This window comes from Microchirus variegatus, assembly GCF_963457635.1.
Source record: "Microchirus variegatus genome assembly, chromosome: 19".
Classification (NCBI taxonomy): Eukaryota; Metazoa; Chordata; class Actinopteri; order Pleuronectiformes; family Soleidae; genus Microchirus; species Microchirus variegatus.
Window position 1 is genome coordinate 2,348,420 of NC_139820.1, and position 24,037 is coordinate 2,372,456.

General features: G+C 46.3%; 2 protein-coding genes across 5 annotated transcripts; one reads left to right on the forward strand and one right to left on the reverse strand.

The window, feature by feature from the left end:
* Positions 1-186: 186 nt before the first annotated feature.
* On the reverse strand, positions 187-5,977 carry LOC310941188 (ADP-ribosylation factor-binding protein GGA1-like). Of its 2 annotated transcripts, none has more exons than XM_083906313.1 (17): positions 5,938-5,977; positions 4,859-4,943; positions 4,706-4,781; positions 4,511-4,609; positions 4,231-4,354; positions 4,044-4,144; positions 3,877-3,957; positions 3,642-3,779; positions 3,487-3,568; positions 3,274-3,384; positions 3,059-3,184; positions 2,539-2,585; positions 2,275-2,459; positions 1,954-2,192; positions 1,694-1,863; positions 1,169-1,279; positions 187-1,053 (listed from the first exon to the last, which is right to left on the reverse strand). In XM_083906313.1, the coding sequence occupies exons 4-17, from the start codon at positions 4,592-4,594 to the stop codon at positions 943-945; spliced, it is 1,710 nt and encodes a 569-aa protein (XP_083762439.1). In that variant the 5' UTR covers positions 4,595-4,609; positions 4,706-4,781; positions 4,859-4,943; positions 5,938-5,977; the 3' UTR covers positions 187-942. The 2 variants fall into 2 exon arrangements, with proteins under 2 accessions (XP_083762439.1, XP_083762440.1); XM_083906314.1 differs by having other exon boundaries at positions 3,059-3,174; positions 3,270-3,384.
* A 750-nt stretch (positions 5,978-6,727) lies between these two features.
* micall1a (MICAL-like 1a) lies at positions 6,728-23,713 on the forward strand. Of its 3 annotated transcripts, none has more exons than XM_083906459.1 (16): positions 6,728-7,022; positions 10,158-10,206; positions 12,018-12,159; positions 12,329-12,429; positions 14,150-14,289; positions 15,120-15,691; positions 15,777-15,837; positions 15,953-16,401; positions 17,438-17,838; positions 18,698-18,832; positions 18,928-19,054; positions 19,158-19,248; positions 19,470-19,543; positions 20,292-20,406; positions 20,488-20,534; positions 22,440-23,713. In XM_083906459.1, exons 1-16 carry the CDS (start codon positions 6,880-6,882, stop codon positions 22,574-22,576), a joined length of 2,784 nt encoding a protein of 927 aa, XP_083762585.1. In that variant the 5' UTR covers positions 6,728-6,879; the 3' UTR covers positions 22,577-23,713. The 3 variants fall into 3 exon arrangements, with proteins under 3 accessions (XP_083762585.1, XP_083762586.1, XP_083762587.1); XM_083906460.1 differs by having other exon boundaries at positions 17,480-17,838; XM_083906461.1 differs by lacking the exon at positions 6,728-7,022 and adding an exon at positions 9,746-9,781.
* Positions 23,714-24,037: the final 324 nt, after the last annotated feature.

The window sequence follows — 24,037 nt, forward strand, 5'->3', positions numbered from 1 at the left end:
TAAAAAAAAAAAAGAAAATCTCCAAATCATGAGATCATCCTGAGTGACATCCCCGCATGTGTTTGTATACGTAACAAAGAAAAGTGCGAAAAAGGGGAGGAGCATGAGTACCCTTCCTTCCTTCCTTCATGGACATTTTTAACAAAAACCAAGACAATACTTTGTATTTACTGTCATTTACAGCATTTCATCATTTCGCGATACCTCAAACCCTGTGCTACAGTGATTGTTAAATCAAGTGATGTGAAATATTCGGTAAAAGTTTTTTTGTTTTTTTTCCCATTGACAGGATTTTTCCAGTAAAGGCGAACACAATACTATCATCTGATCCTTGCACTGCTACACCTGAAAACACCGTGGTATCCAATCACCTCTTCATGTGAATAAGAAAACCGTTGTGATTGAGTAAAATGGTGATTTAACGCATATATGTGTGCATGCATATATACATACATATACACATTATATACATACATATATATATATATACACACATACCACTTAAGGCTGTTATCTCACAGAGAATCAGTTTCATACAAGTTTGTGAAAATACTCGAACATCTGCATCTGACACTTCATCTTACGATTTAAAAAACAGAAGTTTGACACGGGGATGAGATGGACTCACGCGCACGTTCTGCTCGTAAAAAAGGCTCAGCTTGTTTTTCCCAGAAGTCATTGCCGTCTGCTGCACTGATCGAGAGGAGGAGAGGCTACGGCGTATGACACGGGACCATGGAGACGACCGGAGTAAGGACAGGAAGGCACAAGAAGAAGAAGACGACGACGACGTCTCCCCACAACCGTTCTCGCGTCAGTTTGGCTGGAAACGGCGCGGCCTCCGTCTGCCTGCCAGCGATGAGCGACGACTTCAACACAAATCTCAACGGAAGCAGCAGATCTGATGCGGGGGTGGGGGGGGGGAAAGGGGTGTCCGTCTCGCTAAAGGTTCCCCCACGTGTACGGCGGGGGAAAGTGGTCCACGTCGCCAGATTCGTCGTGGGACTTCTCCCCGAGGTTGAACGTGAGTTTGAAACGCAGGCGCACTTTTTCCTGAAAGGGGAAAAAAACAAAATCCCCGCAAACGTCAGTATCACAGCGGCAAATACTAGATACTTTGAAGTCGTGTATATTGTTTCGCATTCGCTGAGATTGAGATTGAGATTACCTTCTGTGGGTTCGCCAGGAGCAGGATCTGCGTGACGGCGGCCGGAGGCAGGATGGGATTGAAGGCCGGGAGCTCAGTGCTGGAGGGAGGCTGCAGCTTCACTTTCATCACCTAGGCAACACGTCCATGTAGATTATACGCTAATCCAGTAAATTATGGCTTGTGAAACAATGTCCACAGGTCGACCTCTGAACTTTGTTTTTAAACTCCCTCTTTTTTGAGGGATTACCGAGGGTTACATACCATGACGGTGCAATTTACAGATTAGATTTCAGGGGTAAAAATCAGTAGAGCTGCAACTAACGATTATTTTCGTCATCGATTAATCGTTTGGTCCAAAAAATTTAAAAAAAGAGTTGATCAGTGGAAATTACGATGTTTTTGAACGTCTCGTTTTTTCTCCACAAACCAAAACGATTCAGTTTTAATGATTTCTTTGTTGTGTGGCGCAAAGAAACCAAGAAACCAAGAAAAATATTCACATTTAAGAAGCTAAAACAATCGGAAATCTTTGTTTTCACCGACCTTGGGCACCGCTGCCTGGAAGCGGATGTTGGTGGCCGGAGTTGGGGCCGAGGAAAGCATGGAGATGATGACCACCAGCACGTCGGGCCGCGACGGAGGACAGTGGCGGGCGAAGGTGAACAACACCCGCAGACTGTGTTTGTCAAACACGGTCACCGGTAACAGGCTGCCTGCAAAACACGGCGCGGAGACAAAGAAGCTGCAGCGGCGACCACAAACGTGCTGATTCTGGTGCTATTTTTTTTTTCTAATAATCTTACTGGGTTTGATGGAGTCCAGAGGCACGGCGACTTCAGCCAGAGAGATGCTGTCGTAGAGGTCAGCGGCGGCGGCTGCTGCTGCGGAGCTTTTCTCCACAGCTGCGAGGCTGAGGTTGGACAGGAGGAGAGCGTCCGGCTGCTCCGGGAGGATGGAGACGCCGGGCAGAGGAACAGGTCCAGGCGTGGACTTGGTCTGGAGATCTCGTAGAGAGACTCTGGAATGAGGCTGGTTCTTATCCCTGAGTGCAGAACGTGTAAATCCAACCGTCAGTCGTCACAACCACTGAGCCACTTTGTGCTTCTTCACCACTCGGCTCTTACCATTTGACCTGCCGACTCTCTGGAGGTAGGGACTGCTGCAGCAGCGTCTTCCCCAGCAAATCCAGTTCTTCCATGGCTTTGGGAGGAGCGCTGGAGCCCCCTGCTGGCGGGGCCTGCTGCTGCGGTTGCACCACGGCCGGCAGCAGCAGCACCGCCGTGGACGGCGAATCTGTGCCGTCAGAGGACTGAGGAAGCAAACTGAGAGGGTTAAAGGGTCTGGGCATCAGGAGATGATGCTGAGCTGGTTAGTTTCATTTCGTTTACCTGAAAGTGGGAGTTGTGGGAGTTGTAGTTTTCTGTGTTGCTCAGTCCTGAGAAAACAAAAACAATGGGAATGTTGATGATGATGTTTGGTTCCAGGGTTTTGATCATTAATGAATCATGAATGTAGGATTCAGTATTGAGCATCGTTCATTAGTGTAGTATTATGTTAACGCGTGACGCCATGTTTACGTCCAGGCCCCGTTTACCAGTTAGCTCCGTTAGCGCGCCTACAGTGGAACTGGAGCGGTCTGTTTATTAAAGGAAAAGAGCAGCGGTACAACGGGTAACGGGCTGGGAATGTGCTTTTTCTTTGTTGTGGTGTGCTCTCCCCTCTGAGGACGCTCAGGTTACAGTCAGCGCTTCACCACAGCCAGAGGAAACCAGATTTTAACTGCGCTGTTGCTGGCTCCGTTAATGCGTTACTACTTGCCGACTCGACCTTTTTTTTAAAAATCTCGTTAACGCGTTCCAACAGATGTATGTGTTCAAGAGCCAGATGATTGCTACGGCCTGTGCTCACCCAGAGACACGAGTTCGTCGTCCAGGAGGTTCTGAGTCAGGGTCTGGAGGTTGGACGGCGCCGCGTTGGCTGTGTTCAGCCCCATCAGGTCCACGAGTGCCGAGCCGCCGCCACTGCTGCTGCTGCCTGATTTGGACAGAAACACAGACATCTGCGGTGTCACGGTCGACTGAAATATCTGGACGGAGGCCAGATCCTGCCGCCATCACACCCACCTGGCTGCGAGGGCGGGGCTGTGTCGTCTTTGGTGACCTCCTCCCCCTTTACCAGCTGTCTGTACAGATTGATGACCTGGGTCAAGCTGTCGTTGGCTTGCAAGATGTCCGCTGAAAGCAGGAAAACCCACCAAAAACAAAAAGCACATTCAGATTTATTGAGATTGGTTTTCGAAGTCTGGACAAATCTCATCCTCATGTTCCACCACTTACCAAGAGCTTCATCGTTGTCCTCTGTGTCGCTGGCTAATCGAAACAGCGTGGGCCTCATCTTCTCACAGCGCTGGTACAGATCCTGAAATCAGAACCACGTCAGAACCCCTGAAAACCCTCTTAAAAAAGGGATTCATGAGACCTTAAACGCTGACCTTGACGAGATCCTGGTTGCTCTGGGAGCTGCTCTCTTTGCTGTAGCCTTCCAGCAGCTGGCTCAGCAGGTCCACGCTCTCCTTCACCTCCTGGATGGCGTTCACTCGCTTTGAAACTTTCTCCACTCGCTTCTGATCCTAGGACAGAAAGCCCAAGTTCGTTTGAAATCCTCGGGCATTATTTGCGAATCTTTACACCGCATTTGTAGAAGGAGTTTGAGACCGAACGACTCACTTCCTGGACCATCTCCTTGATGAGCTTGTTTGCTGCTCTTAGATCTTCTGGCTGAGTGCTGTTCAATAAGTGGGACAGCGTCTACAGACACAGACGGAGAGAAAAGGAAGCCATTGAATAAACCACAGGAGCCTCAGTCATCAATCATCCTTCATCATGTGTCACACCTTGGATTTCTCCTCGTCCTCAAAGATGGCGCTTTTGGATCGTAGCGGAGGGCCCTGTAGGGGCTGGTCGTCGGGGAGCAGAGTGTCCTGCTTGACGATGCCTGGAAGAGAACGAGGACGTGGAACCTCAGCGACTCGATTCTGAAGAGCGAACGATATCCGTTCATAGAATAACAAAAGCGCTCACCCTGTTTTTTCAGCATCTGATACGCGTCGGCGATCTTGGTCTCATCTGGAAGTTTCACCGTCCAGGTGTACATCATCTCCAGCACCTTCTTCTTCACGGCCTCTGGAGCGCGGGCACCTAAGTACTGCAAGGTATTTTGGTTTTATTCATTCTATTCCTGGAAGTGGAACAAATACAATCTGAATTGTGTGTGATGTACAACTCTATAGTCGCCTAATTCTACAGCATGTGATCAAGAACGATGTAATTGCCGTTTATGCAACCGAGCACCATCCCTTACCTTTGGTGAAACCACTTTAATGAGCTCATTAAGAAAGCGGAACTTTCCCACCTCGCTGTGGAAGCGTTTCCCGCAGTTCTTCATGCATGTCTCGAGAACCTGACGACGACGACAACAACAACAAAAAAGACACAGACGTCTGTGAGCGTATTAGCCACGAAACAAACCCCGAACTCACTCACTTCGGTCTCTTACCGTGAGCGCTTGCGTCGCCTCCCACTCCTGAGGAGACTGGATCTTGTGAGCCAGAAGTCTGGTCGCAAGCTGCGGACTGACGCACGGAGACGGACTTTAAATGATGACCAACAAAGAAAATAACAACCACCATCATCATCACCATCATCTCACCCTTCTGGTTCATTGTTGAGCTGATCACAAAATCCCTTGACGTTGTCCCAGTCGTTCTCCTTGTTCAGGGGGTTCGTGGCCTTGTCTGTGTGAGAGAAAACAACAAGGTAGTGCATACGTGAGACGTGCAGACGGGATGTAAACGGTGTCTTCCACAGGAAAATCTCTGGGAAATGGAGGTGTTAAATCAGTGCAGGCTCTGCAGGCATATGAACCGCCGTCTGCAACTGTTTTTAAAATGATTGAATGGAGTGTGTTGTGTGCGTTTGTTGTTTGGTAAGATTATGTCTAGGTTACATTTTTTGTCACGACGGCGACAAAGGTCGATCGATCGTATTGATCGAGTGAGATCTGCCGGTATTTGTGCGTGGTATTTTTTGGCAGTTTCAAAAGGCCTGTTTCACCTCTGAGACTCACAACAACAACAACACCAGCTAGTGAGATGAAGGGATTGCTAAAATAGAATAGAGTGGATTATGACTTATTAATTAAGGAGAGGTTTGTTAATAAGAGCCAAAATAGCACACTTAGAATCACTGCTTGTTTGCTGTATCCACAACCACTGTCATCAGGAAAAAGATGCTCATATTTGGAAGAAAACGTGATGCTGAATCACAAGGGTTTTTAGCAGAAGTGCTGGTTCCTGCTTTGGTTCAAGCTGACACGTCTTTGGTTGGCAGCTAGCTGACTGACTGACTAACAGGCTATGCTAGCATTCAGGAATGCTACTGCTATGTTGTTGTTGTTTTTTTTACTGTGTAGTTTAATAAATGTACAGGACACGTTACTGTAACACCGTCAGCCTCAGATTGTCAAACAATAAACGCGATTTACGCCGAAAACGCGACCTCGTTACGTCAACGTTGATTCATTAATCGTTAGTTATTAAACGTCAACTGCACTTTCTTGATTCCGTCCGGTGACATTTTTTTTTTTTTGCTCTTTTGACTCCCACATTAACACGGGGAGGGAGACAAGTGTTCAAACCCGAAAATAAGACTCGCCCTCCCGTCGCTGTGGCCTCGGCTTATGCGTCTCACACATAAATAAACCTGTTATTACAATTAATGTTGACTTACTGATTCGCGACTGCAGGCTAACCTCATCCGGAGGCGCCGCCGCCGCCGCCGCCGCCATCTTTCCGGAATAAACAAGTGAGTGAGTGAGAGGTCGCGGTAATATCGCGAGATGTCCGTGGCTTATCCCGCGGCGTTGACTGGGCTCTGCACCGCCCCCATGTGGACATGGAGAGGAAACGCAGAGAGAGACAGACAGGGCAGGTTGTCAATGTCAACTGTCCTCACTGACTGAAGCTAGCATGGCTTGACACCCCACCGGCGGGTTTTTAACGCAGTTGTCGCAAAGAGGACACCGGGAGTATGACGTAAGGCAGCGGGTGTTTTATTTAATTTAGTGTTCTCAGTCAAAAAAAGAGTCCACACCTCAAAGTGGTGGAGCGGGGCGGCGTGAGGGGGGGCGACTGAAAAGAACACACCTTCCTTCGCCCAGAGAAGCAGTCACAAAACAGAAGCTAACAGCACAGCAGGCTAGTTTTCGCTAACTTGGCTGCGAACTTTGTTCCGTAATCAACTCAAACACTCAGTGGGCGTATTTAAACCCGGGGGGGGGGGACATTTCCTGACCCGGAATATACGTCCTTCGCTGTGTGAAGAGCGGATTATAAACTGCGGCACGCGATGCTTTGTGTACTAGCAGAAAGTTAGCTAGCTAACGTCCAGCTAGCAAACAAGCAGCTGGTGCGCTCGTCTTCTCTGAACGTGACTCACTGGCGGCGGACGATGAACGTAACGTATCGCAACATCGGGTGTTGCCTGCCTGGCCGCCCCGTCCCTCCTCCGCTGGAGCACCGGTCTCAGTGACGATGACTCGCCCATGACAGAAGAAGAAGAAAACGCCTCATAGCATCGTCTCCTGTCCCGGTTGTGTGTGTGTGTGTGTCCGAGGGGGAATAGACTACAGACACCATCCGCCGCTTGTGTTTGACAGCCAGCGACAGCACGATGGGATCCCTGCGGGCTCTCCAGGAGTGGTGTCGGGCACAGTGTGAACACTACGACGGTGTGGATGTAAAGGACATGTCCTCGTCCTTCAGGGACGGTTTGGCGTTCTGTGCCATCATTCACCGCCACAGACCGGACCTTATGTAAGTCACTTCACTGTCATTGTGCACGGTTTCTGCTGCAGCCACACTGTTTTCGTCATAAAATACAGGTTATAACTTTATTACAGTGCAATGACAGCATGTTATGTCAATGCCTAATCTTATCTATATAGTACTTATGAAGTAAGTATGTGTGGGACATAAGGGCGGGTGAGTTAAAACTTCATAATATGGTAATAATCCGTATTGTATTGGTAGTAATTCTCATTACACAGTTATTACCTGGGTATAACTTTGGATATAACATTGTGTTAGTGCAATATTATCTTCTAATCTGGATTACCATTGTTGACGTTGCATTAGAAGCAGTATACCATAATATTACCATACTGTTCCAAAGTAATGCAACTAAAACCCTACGGCAATCATGTATAAAAAAAGTATAATTTAAATGTTTTATTACAGTTTAAGTATTTGTGTATGTTGAATACATAGCAAAATAGCATTTTTATGAACAGACACAGGTCAGTGTGCTGTAATTCAGTGTTTCCCAACCCTGATCCTCAGGGAACGCGGCCATGCCATGTTTTAGATGTTGCCCTGCTCCAAAAAAATAGATATATTGATTTTTAAAAAACTTTTTTTTATTATTACAAAAGTTGAAACATTAGAGTTTTTAGAAAAACACACTTTAAAAAAAAAATCTTTATTTTCTTTTTTAAGACACAATTTGAAAATTAAATTTTTTTGAAAAAAAGAATGACAATAGTTGAAATCTAACATTTATTTTATTTTTTTTGACAAAACTTGAAAGTTGAGCTTAATGATGAGCTGACGATTTATTTGTATCAGGTGTTTTTAGAGCAGGGCAGCGTGTAAAACATGGCACGGCAGTGTTCCCTGAGGACCAGGGTTGGGAAACACTGCATGTAATTAACCCAGGCTGACAAGTCATACCCTGTCTGTAACAACAGGCCCGTCCTCTTTGCATTTTACACCCGCAGAAGCCACCACAAAACACAACAGCAGCAGTCTCAGTGGAGTTTTAAAGTGACATAGTGCAGAGTCAAGGAAGTGGTCAACAACAGCAGAACTTAGAGCTAACAAGTCACTCTTACTCTGATCGGTGAGCCTTTGCTCAATCGCAGTAAACATGTGTTGCATAAAGTGTCTGTAACATTGCCCCCTTGTGCGTTGTCAGCATCATGATAAGTTCTTTGAGTCCCGTCTGGAACACGTAGGCGACCTTTGCTGTCGCAGGACGACTGCGTGAAATCATCCAGGCTCGGTGGAGACTGTGCCTGGACGTTAGCAGAAGCCACTGATGTGGAATCCGGTGGAAAAAATGCAAAAATTTTAAGTGCTGCCTGCCTAATTTGTGTCCCAGCATGGGTTCCCCCGTGCAGCTGCAGTTGCAGACAGTCCGTCAAAAGGAATCTGCAGCTGAGACCTCTGCCTGTCAAACTGGATTTACCTCTTATTATAGCAGGCCAATGTGGAGCCACACTGCACTCTGCAGAACAGCGATGGCCAGCAACGTCTCACTTTTCAACTGTCACTCATAAGTCGTCTTTGGAGAGAGACTCTTGAGTCGAAGTGGATTCCAGTTTCCACACATTCAGATCCCACACAGCAGCACTCCCACATTCTACGTGCCAGTGTCGTCTGGCACTCGGATGTTGGAACTTCCAGCAACAGTTTTGACGGCCTTTTGCCACTGGTCCATCTGGCTGTGTTGGCAGAACCGATAACAATGGACTTGTTTTGACATGATCTTGATATTAGAGCTGCTGCTGCTGCTCGCTGCGTTTGTGACCATGGGAACAAGATTAGAGAGAACAGAGGTCACTTTGTGCCGCTCCGACACGGCGCTCATTCATGGGATTTCGGCCTCGCCGAGAGTTCCACACGGTCTCCATAAGCTCTCGTCGTCGTGTCTTCCCCTCCCCTGCACTGTTGCCTTGCTCCCAGACATCAGCGTGAAATTAACTCGTGCACACGACCACACAGAAGAACACCTCAGACCTCGTTTTTCCACTTTTACTGCAGGATGTTTACCGGCGAGAACTCCTGGCGCTTCAAAAGAAGAACCTTGTAATTAACCAGCTCAGCGCAGTCACGTCTCTTTCCTTTTGCCCGGTGCAGTTGCTCAGTCACCGTGGAGCCAATAATAGCTAGTTAGATGGTTCATGGCATCAGTGGAAGGAGGTCAGCGGAGCTAAATACAGTACTGTCCTGGCTCAGCATGGCTGGGACAGTTTCTTCTCTATGACATTGCATACTATCCTTGGCCTGAAAGGAGATATTGCGAGTTACAGTATATGACTAGTGGCGGCCAGTGCTCAGATCTTCTGCATACCTTGGTATTTTTCCCCCATAATTGCTATGTAAACCAGCCTGGTCGCTCTGCTCTGGTGAAAATCCCAGCAGATCAGCAGTTTCGGAAAGAATCGTCATCAACCACCGATTCTGATTCAGTGTCACTTCAATCGCATTCTTTAAAAAAAAAAAGCTCTATTTGAATCTACGTCCCTTAAAGCACATACGTCAAACTCGAGGCCCAGGGGCCAGATGTGGCCCGCCACGTCATTTTATGTGGCCCGGGAGTGATTAATTGGTCTTCACTCACTAAAAATCTGTGTTAAAATAGGTCTATGCTGCTTTAAAGGGATAGTTTGGAATTTTGGACATAAGACCTATTTTCCAACTTAGCCAGTGTAATGGAGACGTCTGGAGACGTTTTCAAGAAATTTCGTTTTTTTTTTCGAGTTCGCTGGTGCTATGGCTAACGCAAGTCAATGGTACAAGCTAGCATGGAATTTGAAACACTCATACCGAAAACTACATTTCCCACAATGCATGGCGACTGCGTTACCCGCAAAGTGACGGCATCACCATCGCGGACTGGGTTACATCTATAATGCATCATATTTGTAGTAAATACAGAAAGTTATTTAGCAACATGTTACGGAGTAGTTACCTTTATTTTACATTATATTTGGTGACATTTAGTTACATTTGTTCTGTATGACAGTTACATCTGGCCCTTTGAGGGTAACCATTATGCTGATGTGGCCCTCAGTGAAAATGAGTTTGACACCCCCGCCTTAAAGGCTTTGAGTCGTACCTAATAAAGTGGCTGTGATTTTGACATGTCCCTCTCTCTTGTCCTTTCAGAGACTTCGGTTCGCTGTCCAAAGAAAACGTGTATGAGAACAACCGCCTGGTGAGTCATGTCCAAGCCTTGGACTCTGATGATATGGTGTTTGTAGTGAAGTCTGTCGGCAGGAGAGTTGCTTTAATCCCCTGAGAGCGATTAGGCATCACCTTTGAGTTCTTTAATTTAGCCTTAGCATTATTTATTAAGCCTTATTTCACACAGTCACTGAGGGCGTATTCACTGACTGTGTGTGTGTTGCTTCATCGCGGCAGCATCTGTTATGTAAACAGAACAGGGGGAAAAAAAAGAAGAAGAAAATCCATGACGTAATCCTGCTGAGAAGATGTAATAAAAAGTACAATCAAGCCAAGACCTTTTTTAAATCATATTTTCCATGTTTGGGTTTCTTCACGTCGTCTGTTAGTCACCAGAATATTCATGGGTGAAATGGGAGCTAAACTTTGTTTGTTTCCTACTGTTTTCATCTTTTTGATCGGCCTAAACTCCAAGGAATAATAATCGATAACTGTGATCGTGGAGCGGTTTCATTCCTAGACCGTGTCTCTTCTGGTTTTAAACGTGATGCACAGGAAGTTGGACCGCAGGCGAGCCTGTTAGCAGGTAGCGGACAGGTCTGCCAGTGAGTTTGAGCCACTCTTTGATGTCTCCAGTGGAATGTTTTCATTAGAGTGAAAGGAAAGACTGCGACAGAGTGAACTAATGACTGAGGTTTTGGCAGCAGAGTTTACACCGTGCAGGGTATCAAAGTATCTGCTGCTTGGTGGGCTCTGGTAAACACACACACATGGAACCTGAAGCTGCGTACACTGGTAATTAAAACATTACATTAAAACATTTTTTAAACAAAAGTTGAAACATTCATTTTTTTGGAAAAAAAACTAATAAATTTAAAAAAAGACAAAAGTTGAAATGTCAAATTTTTTGAATGAAAATTTACAAAAGTTCAAACATTAAATTTTTTGAAAACAAATTGACAAAAGTTGAAATATTAAATTTCTTGAAAAAAGTTGAAATGTTAAATTTAAAAAAATTGACAAAATTTGAAACATTCCATTTTTTTAAAAAAAATGACAAAAGTTGAAACATTTAATTTTTTGAAAACAAATTGACAAAAGTTGAAATATTAATTTTTTGAAAAAAAGTCAAAAGTTGAATTTTTTTTTTAATTGACAGAAGTTGAAACAACATTTTTGAAGAAAGACGACAAAAGTTGAAATACAACTTTTTTGAAAAAAGTAAAAAAAAAAAATTGACAAAAGTTGAAACATTACATTTTAGAATTTTTTTTTTACAAAAGTTGAAACATTACATTTTTCGATTTTTTTTTTAAAACGAAAGTTGAAACATTAAATTTTTTGAAAAAAAATTGACAAAAGTTGAAACATAACATTTTTTTTTTTTTTTATTAAAAAGTTGAAATATAATTTTAAAAAAAGACAAAAGTTGAAGCAGTTTTTGATTTTTTTAAACAAAAGTTGAAACATTAAATTATTTGTGGAAAAAGTGTGAAAAAGGACAAAAAAATGTTATCAGGCTTGAAGATGAGCTGACGATTCATTAGAATCAGATGTTTTTGGAGCAGGGCAACATCTAAATTACACGTCACAAAGCATTACACGTCACAAATTCAAAGACATCTTCTAAGGCGTCGAGAGCCGGACAGTCTTTTAAAAGTCTGGATACACTTCTACAAACATACTTATTGGTAGGATTCAATCTCTGCCGACGTTGGTTCATGAGGTTCAAGTGAGGAGGTGGTCGCTGTAATTCATTCTATCTCTAATTTATCGGTATGCACTCCCTCATTTTCCTCTTTGAACCGCCGCCTTCCTCTCTCTCTCTTTGCCTTAATGTAGGCATTTGAAGTGGCTGAGGCTCAGCTGGGGATTCCTGCCCTGTTGGACCCAGAGGACATGGTGTCCATGAAAGTGCCTGACCGGCTCAGCGTCATCACCTACGTCTCCCAGTATTACAACTTCTTCAACGGCAAGTCTCACGGTTTGTGTGAAATCTGGTTATTAAACGCCTCGTTTTACCAATATTTTGACGTCGGAGCATCGTGAACTATTCACCCCCCGCCGCCGTCGTCGTCGTCGCGTGTTTTTACGTGGAACAGAGCTCCACTCCAGCTATTAACTGATGACTTCCTCCACTTCCTCTCCCACAGCAAACCCACCTTGCATGAAGAGGCCAGGTCCTGCTGGACACAACGAGCCGGCCCAGAAAAAGGCCCTGACCCCCGTGGAAGACAAAGAGGGCGAGTCTGAGGTAAGAGCAGGAGAGGATGAGATTTTTGGGCCCTGCTGTATCGTATATATGTCGTTAAATCTGTGGTCTTTTAGAGGGCATTATGTCATCAGTACAGTACAAATCACAACAATGTACACTGTCCACAGATGTATTTTTATTTTGAGCGTTAAGCCCAATTTATACTTCTGCGTAAAGTGCTCTGCGTAGGCTACGTAGAGACTCTGCGTCGACGCAGAGACTGTCGAAGAGCCTCTGCGTCGTCTCCGTCTGCACGAAATATTTTTTAAGTGTCCGTCACTCCGTCAAGGGACGACGGAGACGGCAAGAGCTGCGATTGGTCCTCAGGACAGGCTGAGCTAAGCAACTCTGTGCCGGCTCTCAAAGCGCTCCGGGCGTCCTGACAGAGGCGGAGCTGATCTCCGCCGATAACGCCGCTGCCGAACTATAAATACGTCATATCTTAACACACACAGCACATGTTTAGACCCTAAATGGCCAATTTCTCGCCTCAAATTATCTTAAAACTGCGTTCCGTGACACAGAAAAGTGAGAAACGGCCACTGTTTCAACAACAACAGTCTTTCTCTCTCTTTCTTTCTCGGACGCCATTACTCACTGTAGCCAGAAGCACAACAACCTTGCGCAGCGACCCCTACAGATCGGGCGGGAAATTGCAGCGAGTGTCCGTCACCACGACGCAGTAGTATAAATGCTCGAGGCGTCTCCGTGGTGACGCAGACGGATAACGCATACGCAGTCGGAGAAGTATAATGTGGCCTTTACTTCCTGGATTGTGCTTTGTGTTGCACAGCAGGGGGGGGGGAGGGCGAGTCTATAAAGATAGCCTCTGTATCCTGTCTCTTTTCTTTCGCATGCCTTCCACTTCTTACCTCCATCGCCATACTCCCACGTACTGCCGCCCTTCCTCGCCCCCCCCCCTCCCTTTGACAGAATCCACTCCCTCCTCTTCCTGTTCTTCCTGCTCCTCACCCCCCCCCCCCCTCCCCTTCACTCACTCTCTAAAGCAGTAGGACAGGGTGGGAGTGAGTCAGCTAGGAGGTGAAAGCCAAACGGTTAGGTAACTTTACATACAGTATTTTTAAACAACGTTTTCAAGTAAAAAAACGAACTATAATATACTATAATAACACCGCGTGCCACATTTTTTAATATGCTGCTTCTAACCCCTTTAAAAACAATTGATCCGCCCTAAGTATCAATCACTGAGCCACTAACCACAGCTGTTTTTTTAATATAAACACTTTTTTTTATCCTGATATACATTTTTGCATGAAACAAATGGCGTTTTAATACATACACTACCATTCAAAGGTTTGGGCTCATTTAGAAATGACCTTATTTTTGAAGGAAAAGCACGTTTTTTTTTACATTAAATGAATCATAAATACACTCTATACATTGTTAATGTGGTAAACGACTATTCTAGCTGCAAACGTCTGGTTTTAATGGAATATGTACATAGGTGTATAGAGGCCCATTTACAGTGTTAACTAATGGTACATTGTGTTTGCTAATGGCGTCAAAAGGCTATTGGATGATTGGAAAACCCTTGTGCGATGATGTTAGCACAGCTGAAAACCTCTTGAATCAGACACAGAGACGTAGCTAGCTTGACAAAACAAACCTCAAATCCTGACTCCATGTTTGATCTCCCACCTCCCTCCATTACTCTCCATCTCACCCCCCCCCCCCCCTCCCTCTCGGTCACTGACACTAGCCGAGCCAGCTGGCGCAGATCGACGCTGCGGCGGTGCGACGCAGCGCGCTCAGCAGCACCTGCGCCGCCTGCCAGAAGCACGTCCACCTGGTGCAGAGGTTTCTGGTGGACGGCAAGCTCTACCATCGCAACTGCTTCAGGTGAATAAAAAATGTTGTCTTATTTAGCACTGAGTGAACGAAGCTCTGGGGCATTAATGTGTTTAGAAATAATGTTGAAAAACAACAAATATGTAATGGCGCGCTAACATCGTCAACATGCCAACGCACGACCCGTTTCCATGAAGACTGACTGAGAAAAAGACGTACATGATGTCAGGTTTACGCGCCACGGCACCGGAGTCCAGGCACCGCTTACCAGTTAGCTCCGTTAGCCCCTTTAGCGTTGTTAGCGCGCCTACATGTGTACTGCGTATGTCTCTGTTTTTAAAGTTTAGCGTTTGGAAACTCATTTTAACAATTGGGAGTCACGTAAACATGACGCCACGCGTGTTTTTTTTTTCAGGTCAGTCGTCATGGAAACGCATCATGCGTTAATGTGCGTTAACGTGCGTTAGCGTTGATGCCGTTAACGCATTCATGTGCCCAGCACTAGTATTGATCTTTCTTTACATGTTATTTTAGCGTTGATGCCGCTAACACACGTTAGTGTTTACGCTGTTTACACACGTTAGCGTTGACGCCGCCAAACGCTGTTGACGCCATTAACCGCCGTTAACGCATTAACGTGCCCAGCACTAGTATTGATCTTTTTTTACATGTTATTTTAGCGTTGATGCCGCTAACACACGTTAGCGTTTATGCCGTTAACATGCGTTAGCGCTGACGCCGTTAACGTGCGTTAGCGTTGACCCTGCTAAACGCGCTAAACGCCATTGACGCCATTAACCGCCGTTAATGCATTAACGTGCCCAGCACTAGTATTGATCTTTTTACATTTTTTAACAATAATCTTTGATCTGTCGTCTCAGGTGCACAGAGTGTCGCAGCACTTTGCTTCCCGGATCGTACAAATTGGGGAGCGAGTCTGGAGCGTTGGTCTGCACACACCACCTGTCGCGGCGCGCCTTAGCTAATCAAAATGGCCGACCGGACCTGAGCGAGAGGCCTGCGGCAGCTCAGTCCATCAGGATCGGTCGCAGCCCCGGTCCTCACGCCTCGGGCCCAACGGATTCCACGGGCGACGTGCCCACCACCAGCGACTCCACGTCGCTCAGTCCCGCAACGACGACGAGTGCAGCGAAAGACGCGGACGGCGGCGGCGGCGAAGCAGCAGAGGAGACGCCGCGCTCTTCGTCTCCTCCCAATCCTTTCGACGAGAGCGACGACGACGACGACGCCGAGGAGGACGACGAGGAGGCGGAGAAAATCCCAGACGCTCAGACGCCGGCGACGCATGCGGCCAACGGCGACGTCCCGTCTACACCTGCGGGCCGACCGGTGCCGGTGCCGGCGCCGCGCAGAGTTTCTGAACCCGCTCCTCCGCCTCCTCGACCTGCGCCGAGGGTTCGGCTACAGCGAGCAACAGAGAGCCTCGCTGTCGGTGCGTGTTCATCGTCTCACGTCGTCTATTGTAGACGTATATAAACCGTTTGACGCTAATCCTGTCCTTTTTTTGTTGTTGTCAGGTGAAAATCTGAAGCCTCCAACTCCTCCCAAACCTCGAGAAAGATCGCTGTCTCCCGGAAGGTAGATCACGTTCTGTTAAACACTCTCTGTGGTCGCCATTTCGCCTACTGTTTGTATTCCCTACCATGACCCCCCCCCCCCCTCCCCTCCCTTCATTCCTTCCCTGTGTGTCCAGCCTGTCCAGTGGCACTCACAAACCCAAAGATCCGCCTTGGCTCGCCCTGGTTCAGTCAGAATCCAAGAAGAAGAAAGCCCCTCCCCGCCCCCCGTCCGGCTTGGCGACGCCTCCCAATGTCGGCTCTCTGTCCTCTCTCAAAGGGGAGGGCTCCCGGCCCGTTACGCCCAATCCGCCCGCCAACCCCTTTGACGACGACGACGACGACGACGACGGCGTCAACGAGGCCGAGGAAGACGAGGGCGGTGACGGCGGCGGCGGCGGCGGCGAGATTCCAGCCACGTTGGCGGCGAGTCACCCCTGGTACAGCATCACGCGCGCAGCCGACGGGACGGGCGACCACACGCCCCCTAGTGGCGGGAGCTCGTCGTGCTCCGCCAGCCCCAGGAGCGCGAGGAGGAAGAAGCGTCCAGCGCCCCGAGCGCCGCGGCCACCTGCTGGCCACCAAGGTCAGTTTGGCCAGAGCATCACAAACAATGGTGAAATCCAAACGTGACGCTACCTTTGCTCAGGCAGAGATGCGGATTATTATCAGGATTCATCGAAAATGTCAGAAAATATGTTGATCAGTGTTTGTCAAACCTGGAAATGACGATGTTCTCCAATGTCTTGTTTTGTCCACGAACCAAAATGATTCGGTTTTAATGATTTCTTTGTTATGTGGAGCAAAGAAACCAAGAAAATGTTCACATTTAAGAAGCTAAAACGATCAGAAATCTTGTTTTAATCACGGAAAAAAGCTTCAAGCCGATTAATCGATGATCAAAGTAGTTGACCATTAATAATAGGTTCATCTATACTTAAGTATTTAAAGGTACTGCGTGTAAGAGTTGGGGACATCTAGTGGCGATACTGCAGTTTTGCAACTTTTGAGACTAAAGTCAGCTCACTGTCAAAGTGCATCAAGGCAAATGGATCATTTCCTGAATTTCAAAAATTCATTAAAATTCTTCCTTAAGAGATTTGCAAATATTTTCAACAGATCCTTGTTCAGGGCGATGCTGACTATTATGACGGTAAATTTCAAGTAATTCCGAGATACTTTTTGTTTTTGAGAAGAAACTCAGCTCACTGTCAAAGTGCATCAGGGCAAATGGATCATTTCCTGAATTTCAAAGATTCATTAAAATTCTTCCTTAAGAATCAGGGCGATGGAGGACTTCTCTGCTCCTCAGGTGAACTACGGTGTTGTTCATTTGCATGGAAACATCATGGCACAAGATGGCCGCCTCTGTAGAGCAAGGCCTTTGCCTTAAACTAAAACTGAAAGAGTTTTTTTTTCCTGATTTTTCAGCGTCTTAAATGTGAATATTTTCTGTTTTCATTGTACTATAAAGTACTAAATCTTAATCGATCCCGAAAATAATCATGGTCATCAATCAGGTGTTCATTGTTTTGTTTTTTTTCCTCCCCTCATCCTTTCTCTCTTTCAAAACTTTGATTTCCCGTTTCACATCTGCTCTCTTCGCTGTCCGTTTGCTTCAGTTCTTCCGTGCTCTCAGCCCTCCTCTTGCTCTCCCTCCCCAGCCCTCAGCATAGAGAGCCTGTCCTCCGGCTCGGACCACAGCTCCTCCCACGCCCCCCCCGGTGGCGGCGGCGGCGGCGGCGGCAGCACCGGCAGCGACCAAGAACACGCCTTCACCAAAAGCGTCTCGGAGCCGTCCATCTGTTCGCCGTCGTGCGACCCGGCCGCCTCGCCTTCCTCCTCCTCCAACGAGCTCCGTCTTTCCCCGAGCCCGTTTCCGTCTCCGATGTCGGCGAACGCCAGCTCGGCCCCGGCCACGCCGCAGACCAGTCGCAGTTCAGGAGCCAAAGGGGCTGGAACCCCTCCACCGCGACCCCCGGTGAACCCGAGCCCGCTGGCCTCAGGGGCGACACACAACAAGGTCAGAGGAAGTGCTTCCTAGAGCTGCAGATAACCATTATATCAGTAATCGGTTAATCTGTTGATTATTTTCTAGTGCTGCGCGCGTTGACGGTTCACAATATTGTGTCATGATATCACAAGTATACTTCAAGCTCACATAGAGTGGTCCTGTTGCACATATATGTTAGTTATGGAGGTCTACTTACATACATTAACTTTTTTTTATGGTCAAAAACCTCCTAGTTGCTGTAAACGAGCCGATTGAAATCCTCTTTTCTGACGCTGTTCGTCAGCCGCGATGTTTCAGAGTGAACTCTGACCCCCAGAAGACAGAGTCTTGTGATTGGCCAGTACTATTCAGCACACCAGCTCTCAGAAGCGCAGCGCCCCCCTCTGGAACGGCGGATGCACTGCTCCTCATTATCAAAACATTGTACGCAACCGGATGCGCCCGGATTAGTGCCCGGACTAGTGCCCAGAGTAGGACGATTGGCTGTTCAGGAGAACCGCTGTTTACGTAACTGTTACGGGATTTTCAGAGATCTAGTCGAGCCCCGAGATTACAATAAAGCACAGCTTTCTCAGCAGTGGCTGAACTGTTTGTTCGTCATGGAAACGCGTCATGCGTTAGCGTGCGTTATTTTCTCCATGAATAGTTTCGTACATAGAATGTCCGAAAATGCTAAAAAAAAAAAAAACGTCAATGTTTGTTTGGAAATGACGATGATTTCTTTGTTACGTGGAGAAAATATTCTCATTTAAGAAGCTGAAACGATCAGAAATCTCGTTTTAATCATTTTAAAAAAAGCTTCAAACCGATGAGTCGATGATCAAAACACTTTTCTACAGGTTCTAAATCTACTCTGCTCTGGTTTTAGCGGATCTGTAAGGAGAACCCGTTCAACAGGAAAGCTTCTCCCTCTCCGGCCAAATCTAAAAACAAGCCGCCGAAAGGCTCGCGTCCCGCCAGACCCCCGGCACCCGGTCACGGCTTCCCACTCATCAAACGCAAGGTTAGAACTGAGTATATACTGTGTGTGTGTGTGTGTGTGTGTGTCAAATAAACAAACAAACAGAAGTAGTAACTTTGCTCAAACGTCCCCTCCAGGTGCAGTCGGATCAGTTCATTCCCGTGGAGGACATCCACGGGGAGATGGTCGATCTGGAGAAGCAGCTGGACCAGATGGAGCTCAGAGGAGTGGAGCTGGAGCAGAAGCTCAGAGACAGCCCCGACGGTATCTCGCATCACTTCACTTTCACGGGGTTTTCCAGAAAACGACCATGAATTAAAAAAAAATAAATAAATAAATAAAACAAACTCTTTGTTTTGGATGACAGATGAGGACGAGGAGCGGCTGTTGGTGGACTGGTTCACGCTGATCCACGAGAAACACCTTCTGGTCCGACGTGAAGCTGAGCTGGTCTACACGTGAGTTTCACGCTGTTTGTTTGTGTTGTTTTTATATTTTTATTTATTTATTGTTCTTAGGTTCTTCATTTGTTTGATTTATTTACCTCTGAAGTAAAGCACTTTGTTTCAGCTGTTGTTGTTTTGAAAGTGCTTTATAAATAAAGTTGGATTGGAAACAGATATTTGAACACTGTTTGTTTGCTTGTTTGTTTGTTTGTTTGTTTGTTTGTTGACTGCAGAGCCAAGCAGCAGAACCTGGAAGAGAGGCAAGCTGACGTGGAATATGAGCTCAGGTGTCTGCTCAACAAACCAGGTGTGTGTGTGTGTGTGTGTCTGTGTGTGTGTGCGCGTGACTGTGTTTGCGCGTGTGTATGCGTGCTTGTGTGTGTCTGTGACTGTTTGCGTGTGTGTGTGTCTGCATGTCTGTGTGCATCTTTGAATGTGTCCGCGTGCGAGTGTGTGCGTGCTTGTGTGAGTGTGTTTGTGTGTGTGTCTGCGTTCGTCTGTGTGTTTGTGTGAGTGTGTTTGCGAGCATATTTGTGTGTCTTTGTGTTTGCGCGTGTGTGCGTGCACGTGTTTGTGTCTGTGTGACTTTGACTGTGTTTGTGTGCGTGCTTGTGAGTGTGTGTCTGTGTGAGAGAGAGTGAGTGTCTGTGTGTCTGCATGTTTGTGTGTGTGAGTGTGTTTGCGAGCGTGTTTGTGTGTCTGAGTGTGTGTGTGTGTCTTTGACTGTGTTTGCTCGTGCATGCGTGTGTGTTTGTTTGTTTCTGTGAGTGTGTGTGCCTGTGTGACTTTGACTTGTGCATGTGTGTCTGTGAGTGTGTGTTGTGCTTGTGTGAGTGTGTGTCTGTTTTTGTGTGTGTGTGCATACGTGTGTGTGTGTGTGTGTGTGTGTGCGTGTGTGTGACAGAACCATTTAACATGGACAGGTGAATAACTGTAATAAAACCTTATCATGACGTCATTCTACCGCTTTATCCTGACTTCTTCTTCTTATTATTATTTTATTTGATTTATTGTTGTTATATATGTGTTTTTTTTGTCTGGACTCTGTCCGTCAGAGAAAGACTGGACGGACGAGGACAAAAGCCGGGAGCAGGAGTTGATGGCCGAGCTGGTGACCATCATCGAACAGCGCAACCAAATCGTCAACACCATGGACCAGGACAGGCAGAGGTAATCGCCGACTCAGCATTTCTGCAGTGACTCAGCATGTTTGCAGCTGTACTGTGATCTAACCCTGTCATTCTGTCACAGGGACGAAGAGGAGGATAAACTAATGGAAGCCATGCTGAAGAAGAAAGGTAAGGACTGTCCACGTACACTAGTGTTCAAAAGTATGGGCTCACTTGGAAATGTGTGAGTTTGTGTGTGTGCCTGTGAGTGTATTTATGTGTGTCCGTTAGTGCTTTTGTGTCTGTGTGTCTGTGAGTGTGTGTTTGTGTGTGTATTTTTGTGTGTCTGTTAGTGCTTTTGTGTGTGCATGTGTGCGTTTGCGTGGGAGTGTGTGTGTGTGTGTGTGTGTGGAAACACAAATAAATAGTATAGGTGATCCCAAACTTTTGAACGGCAGTGTAGATTTTCACATTACACTCGTCATTTTGTGTGTGTGTGTGTGTGTGTGTGTCTGTCGGTGTATTTTTGTGCATGTCTGCGAGTGCGTTTGTGTGTCTGTGAGTGTGTGTGCATGTGTGCGTCTGTGTGTGTATGAGAGTGTGAGTGTTTGTGTGTATGTGTGAGTGAGAGCCTGTGTGCCTGTGTGTGTGAGTGAGATCACGTGTGTGTCTGTGTGTGTGAGTGAGAGCATGTGTGTGTCTGTGAGTGCTTTTGTGTCTGCATGTGTGCGTTTGCGTGGGTGTGTGTGTGTGTGTGTGTGGAAACACAAATAAATAGTATAGGTGATCCCAAACTTTTGAACGGCAGTGTAGATTTTCACATTACACTCGTCATTTTGTGTGTGTGTGTGTGTGTCTGTCAGTGTATTTTTGTGCATGTCTGCGAGTGTGTTTGTGTGTCTGTGTGTGTGTGCATGTGTGCGTCTGTGTGTGTATGAGAGTGTGAGTGTTTGTGTGTATGTGTGAGTGAGTGAGAGCGTGTGCCTGTGTGTGTGAGTGAGATCACGTGTGTGTCTGTGTGTGTGAGTGAGAGCATGTGTGTGTCTGTGAGTGCTTTTGTGTCTGCATGTGTGCGTTTGCGTGGGAGTGTGTGTGTGTGTGTGTGTGTGTGGAAACACAAATAAATAGTATAGGTGATCCCAAACTTTTGAACGGCAGTGTAGATTTTCACATTACACTCGTCATTTTGTGTGTGTGTGTGTGTCTGTCAGTGTATTTTTGTGCATGTCTGCGAGTGTGTTTGTGTGTCTGTGAGTGTGTGTGCATGTGTGCGTCTGTGTGTGTATGAGAGTGTGAGTGTTTGTGTGTATGTGTGAGTGAGAGCCTGTGTGCCTGTGTGTGTGAGTGAGATCACGTGTGTGTCTGTGTGTGTGAGTGAGAGCATGTGTGTGTCTGTGAGTGCTTTTGTGTCTGCATGTGTGCGTTTGCGTGGGTGTGTGTGTGTGTGTGTGTGGAAACACAAATAAATAGTATAGGTGATCCCAAACTTTTGAACGGCAGTGTAGATTTTCACATTACACTCGTCATTTTGTGTGTGTGTGTGTGTCTGTCGGTGTATTTTTGTGCATGTCTGCGAGTGCGTTTGTGTGTCTGTGAGTGTGTGTGCATGTGTGCGTCTGTGTGTGTATGAGAGTGTGAGTGTTTGTGTGTATGTGTGAGTGAGAGCCTGTGTGCCTGTGTGTGTGAGTGAGATCATGTGTGTGTCTGTGTGTGTGAGTGAGAGCATGTGTGTGTCTGTGAGTGTGTTTGTGTGAGAGCGTGTGTGTGTATGAGAGTGTGAGTGAGAGCACGTGTGTGTCTGTGTATGAGAGTGTGTGTGTGTGTGTCTGTGTGAGCATGTGTGTGAGAGTGTGTCTGTGAGTGTATTTTTGTGTCTGTCAGTGCTTTTGTGTGCATCTGTGAGTGTGTGTGTCTGTGCGTGCGTGTGTGTGTTTTGTGTGAAAACACAAACACATGTATAGATTACCCCAAACCCTTTGAACGATAGTGTATATTTTCACATCACAGTCGTCACTTTTGTGTGCGTGCGCGCAAAAACACAACACAATTGTATCGGTGACCCCCAAACCTTTTTCACTTTTATTCTTTCGTCAGATTTCCAACACAAGGAGCCGGAGAGCGAGCCGCAGAAGAAGAAAGGGTCAAAGTTCAAACCCATGAAGGCTCTGAAGAGGCTGAGTCACAAAGGAGAGCCAGGAAACGGCAACAGTCCTCACAAGGAGAAGAGCTGAAGGACCGACATACAACAACAACAACAACAACAACAACAACAACATGGACAAGACACGGGACTGTTTTTAACCAGATTAAACACAGGAAGTCCACCCGGTGACACAGATCACGTGACCTCCAGCGCTATTACGTTAATGACCTTTAAACGCTCCCTGCTCACCTCACACTTGATGCCTCTCCGCAAATCTTTGTGTTGCCTTTGTTCTAAAAAAGAAAAACTCAAGTGCTTTAAGAGCTCCACAGCTCGAGGACCTTCGTTCTATCTCTGACGTCCATGTCTTTTATTTTTTTTTAGCGTGTTTTTGTTTTAATTCTCATCTTTATTCGCACACCGTCGGCCTTCAGAGCACAGCAGGTGGATACTGTCGGGGGTTATTTTCTCCATGAATCGGCTTGGATTTGTTCCCAAAATGATGAATAATGATGTGAGAAATCCGTACTGTTTTGTCCACATGCCAGAGATGGTTTCGTGTCACAAAGAAACGAGATAAATATTCACATTGAAGAGCAATAATGGATGAATTGTTGCAGTCTGTGGTACTAGTTCAACTTAAAGGAATACTTCACAGATTTACATTTAGCTTTGTATCTCTAGAATAGGGCTAGAATGTTAGCCTCAGACCAAGGGTTGGACCAATTCTTTTTTTGTTACGTGCCCACCAGTGACACTTAGTCCTGTTAGCATGTTAGCAAAGATGGCGTCAAAAAAGTATGGAATTAGCATTGCAGTTTCAAGCCGAGGACCCTTTTTTTTTTTTGTTACACGCCCACCAGTGACACTTAGTCCTGTTAGCATGTTAGCAAAGATGGCGTCTAAAAAGTATGGAATTAGCGTTGCAGTTTCAAGCCTCAGACCAAGGGTTGGACCAATTATTTTTTTTGTTACGTGCCCACCAGTGACACTTAGTCCTGTTAGCATAACTGTTAGCAAAGATGGCGTCTAAAAAGTGTGGAATTAGCATTGCAGTTTCAAGCTTCAAACCAAGGTAAAGACTAATTATTTTTTTGTTACGTGCCCACCAGTGACATTTAGTCCTGTTAGCATGTTAGCAAAGATGGCGTCTAAAAAGTGTGGAATTACCGTTGCCGTTTCAACCCTCAGACCAAGGTTCGGACCAATTCTTTTTTTGTTACGTGCCCACCAGTGACACTTAGTCCTGTTAGCATAACTGTTAGCAAAGATGGCGTCTAAAAAGTGTGGAATTAGCATTGCAGTTTCAAGCTTCAAACCACGGTTCAGACTGATTCTTTTTTTGTTGCGTGCCATCTTTGCTAACAGTTATGCTAACAGGACTAAGTGTCACTGGTGGGCACGCAACAAAAAAATAATTGGTCTGATGCTTGAAACTGCAACGCTAATTCCAGACTTTTTAGACGCCATCTTTGCTAACGGTTACGGGGAAAGTACCTATGTTCCTCATAGGTACAACCCCTAGTTACGCTAACGGGACCAAGTGTCA

Excerpts from the sequence above, each read along its gene's own strand:
- LOC310941188 (XM_083906313.1), bottom strand. The coding sequence starts at position 4,594 with ATGAAGAACTGCGGGAAACGCTTCCACAGCGAGGTGGGAAAGTTCCGC. Across the intron at positions 3,569-3,641 it reads GCAACCAGGATCTCGTCAAG|GATCTGTACCAGCGCTGTGA; the intron begins GTCAGCGTTTAA and ends TTCTGATTTCAG. Across the intron at positions 1,280-1,693 it reads TCCAGGCAGCGGTGCCCAAG|GTGATGAAAGTGAAGCTGCA; the intron begins GTCGGTGAAAAC and ends CGTGTTGCCTAG.
- micall1a (XM_083906459.1), top strand. The coding sequence starts at position 6,880 with ATGGGATCCCTGCGGGCTCTCCAGGAGTGGTGTCGGGCACAGTGTGAA. Across the intron at positions 16,402-17,437 it reads GCCACCTGCTGGCCACCAAG|TTCTTCCGTGCTCTCAGCCC; the intron begins GTCAGTTTGGCC and ends CGTTTGCTTCAG. Across the intron at positions 17,839-18,697 it reads CAGGGGCGACACACAACAAG|CGGATCTGTAAGGAGAACCC; the intron begins GTCAGAGGAAGT and ends CTCTGGTTTTAG.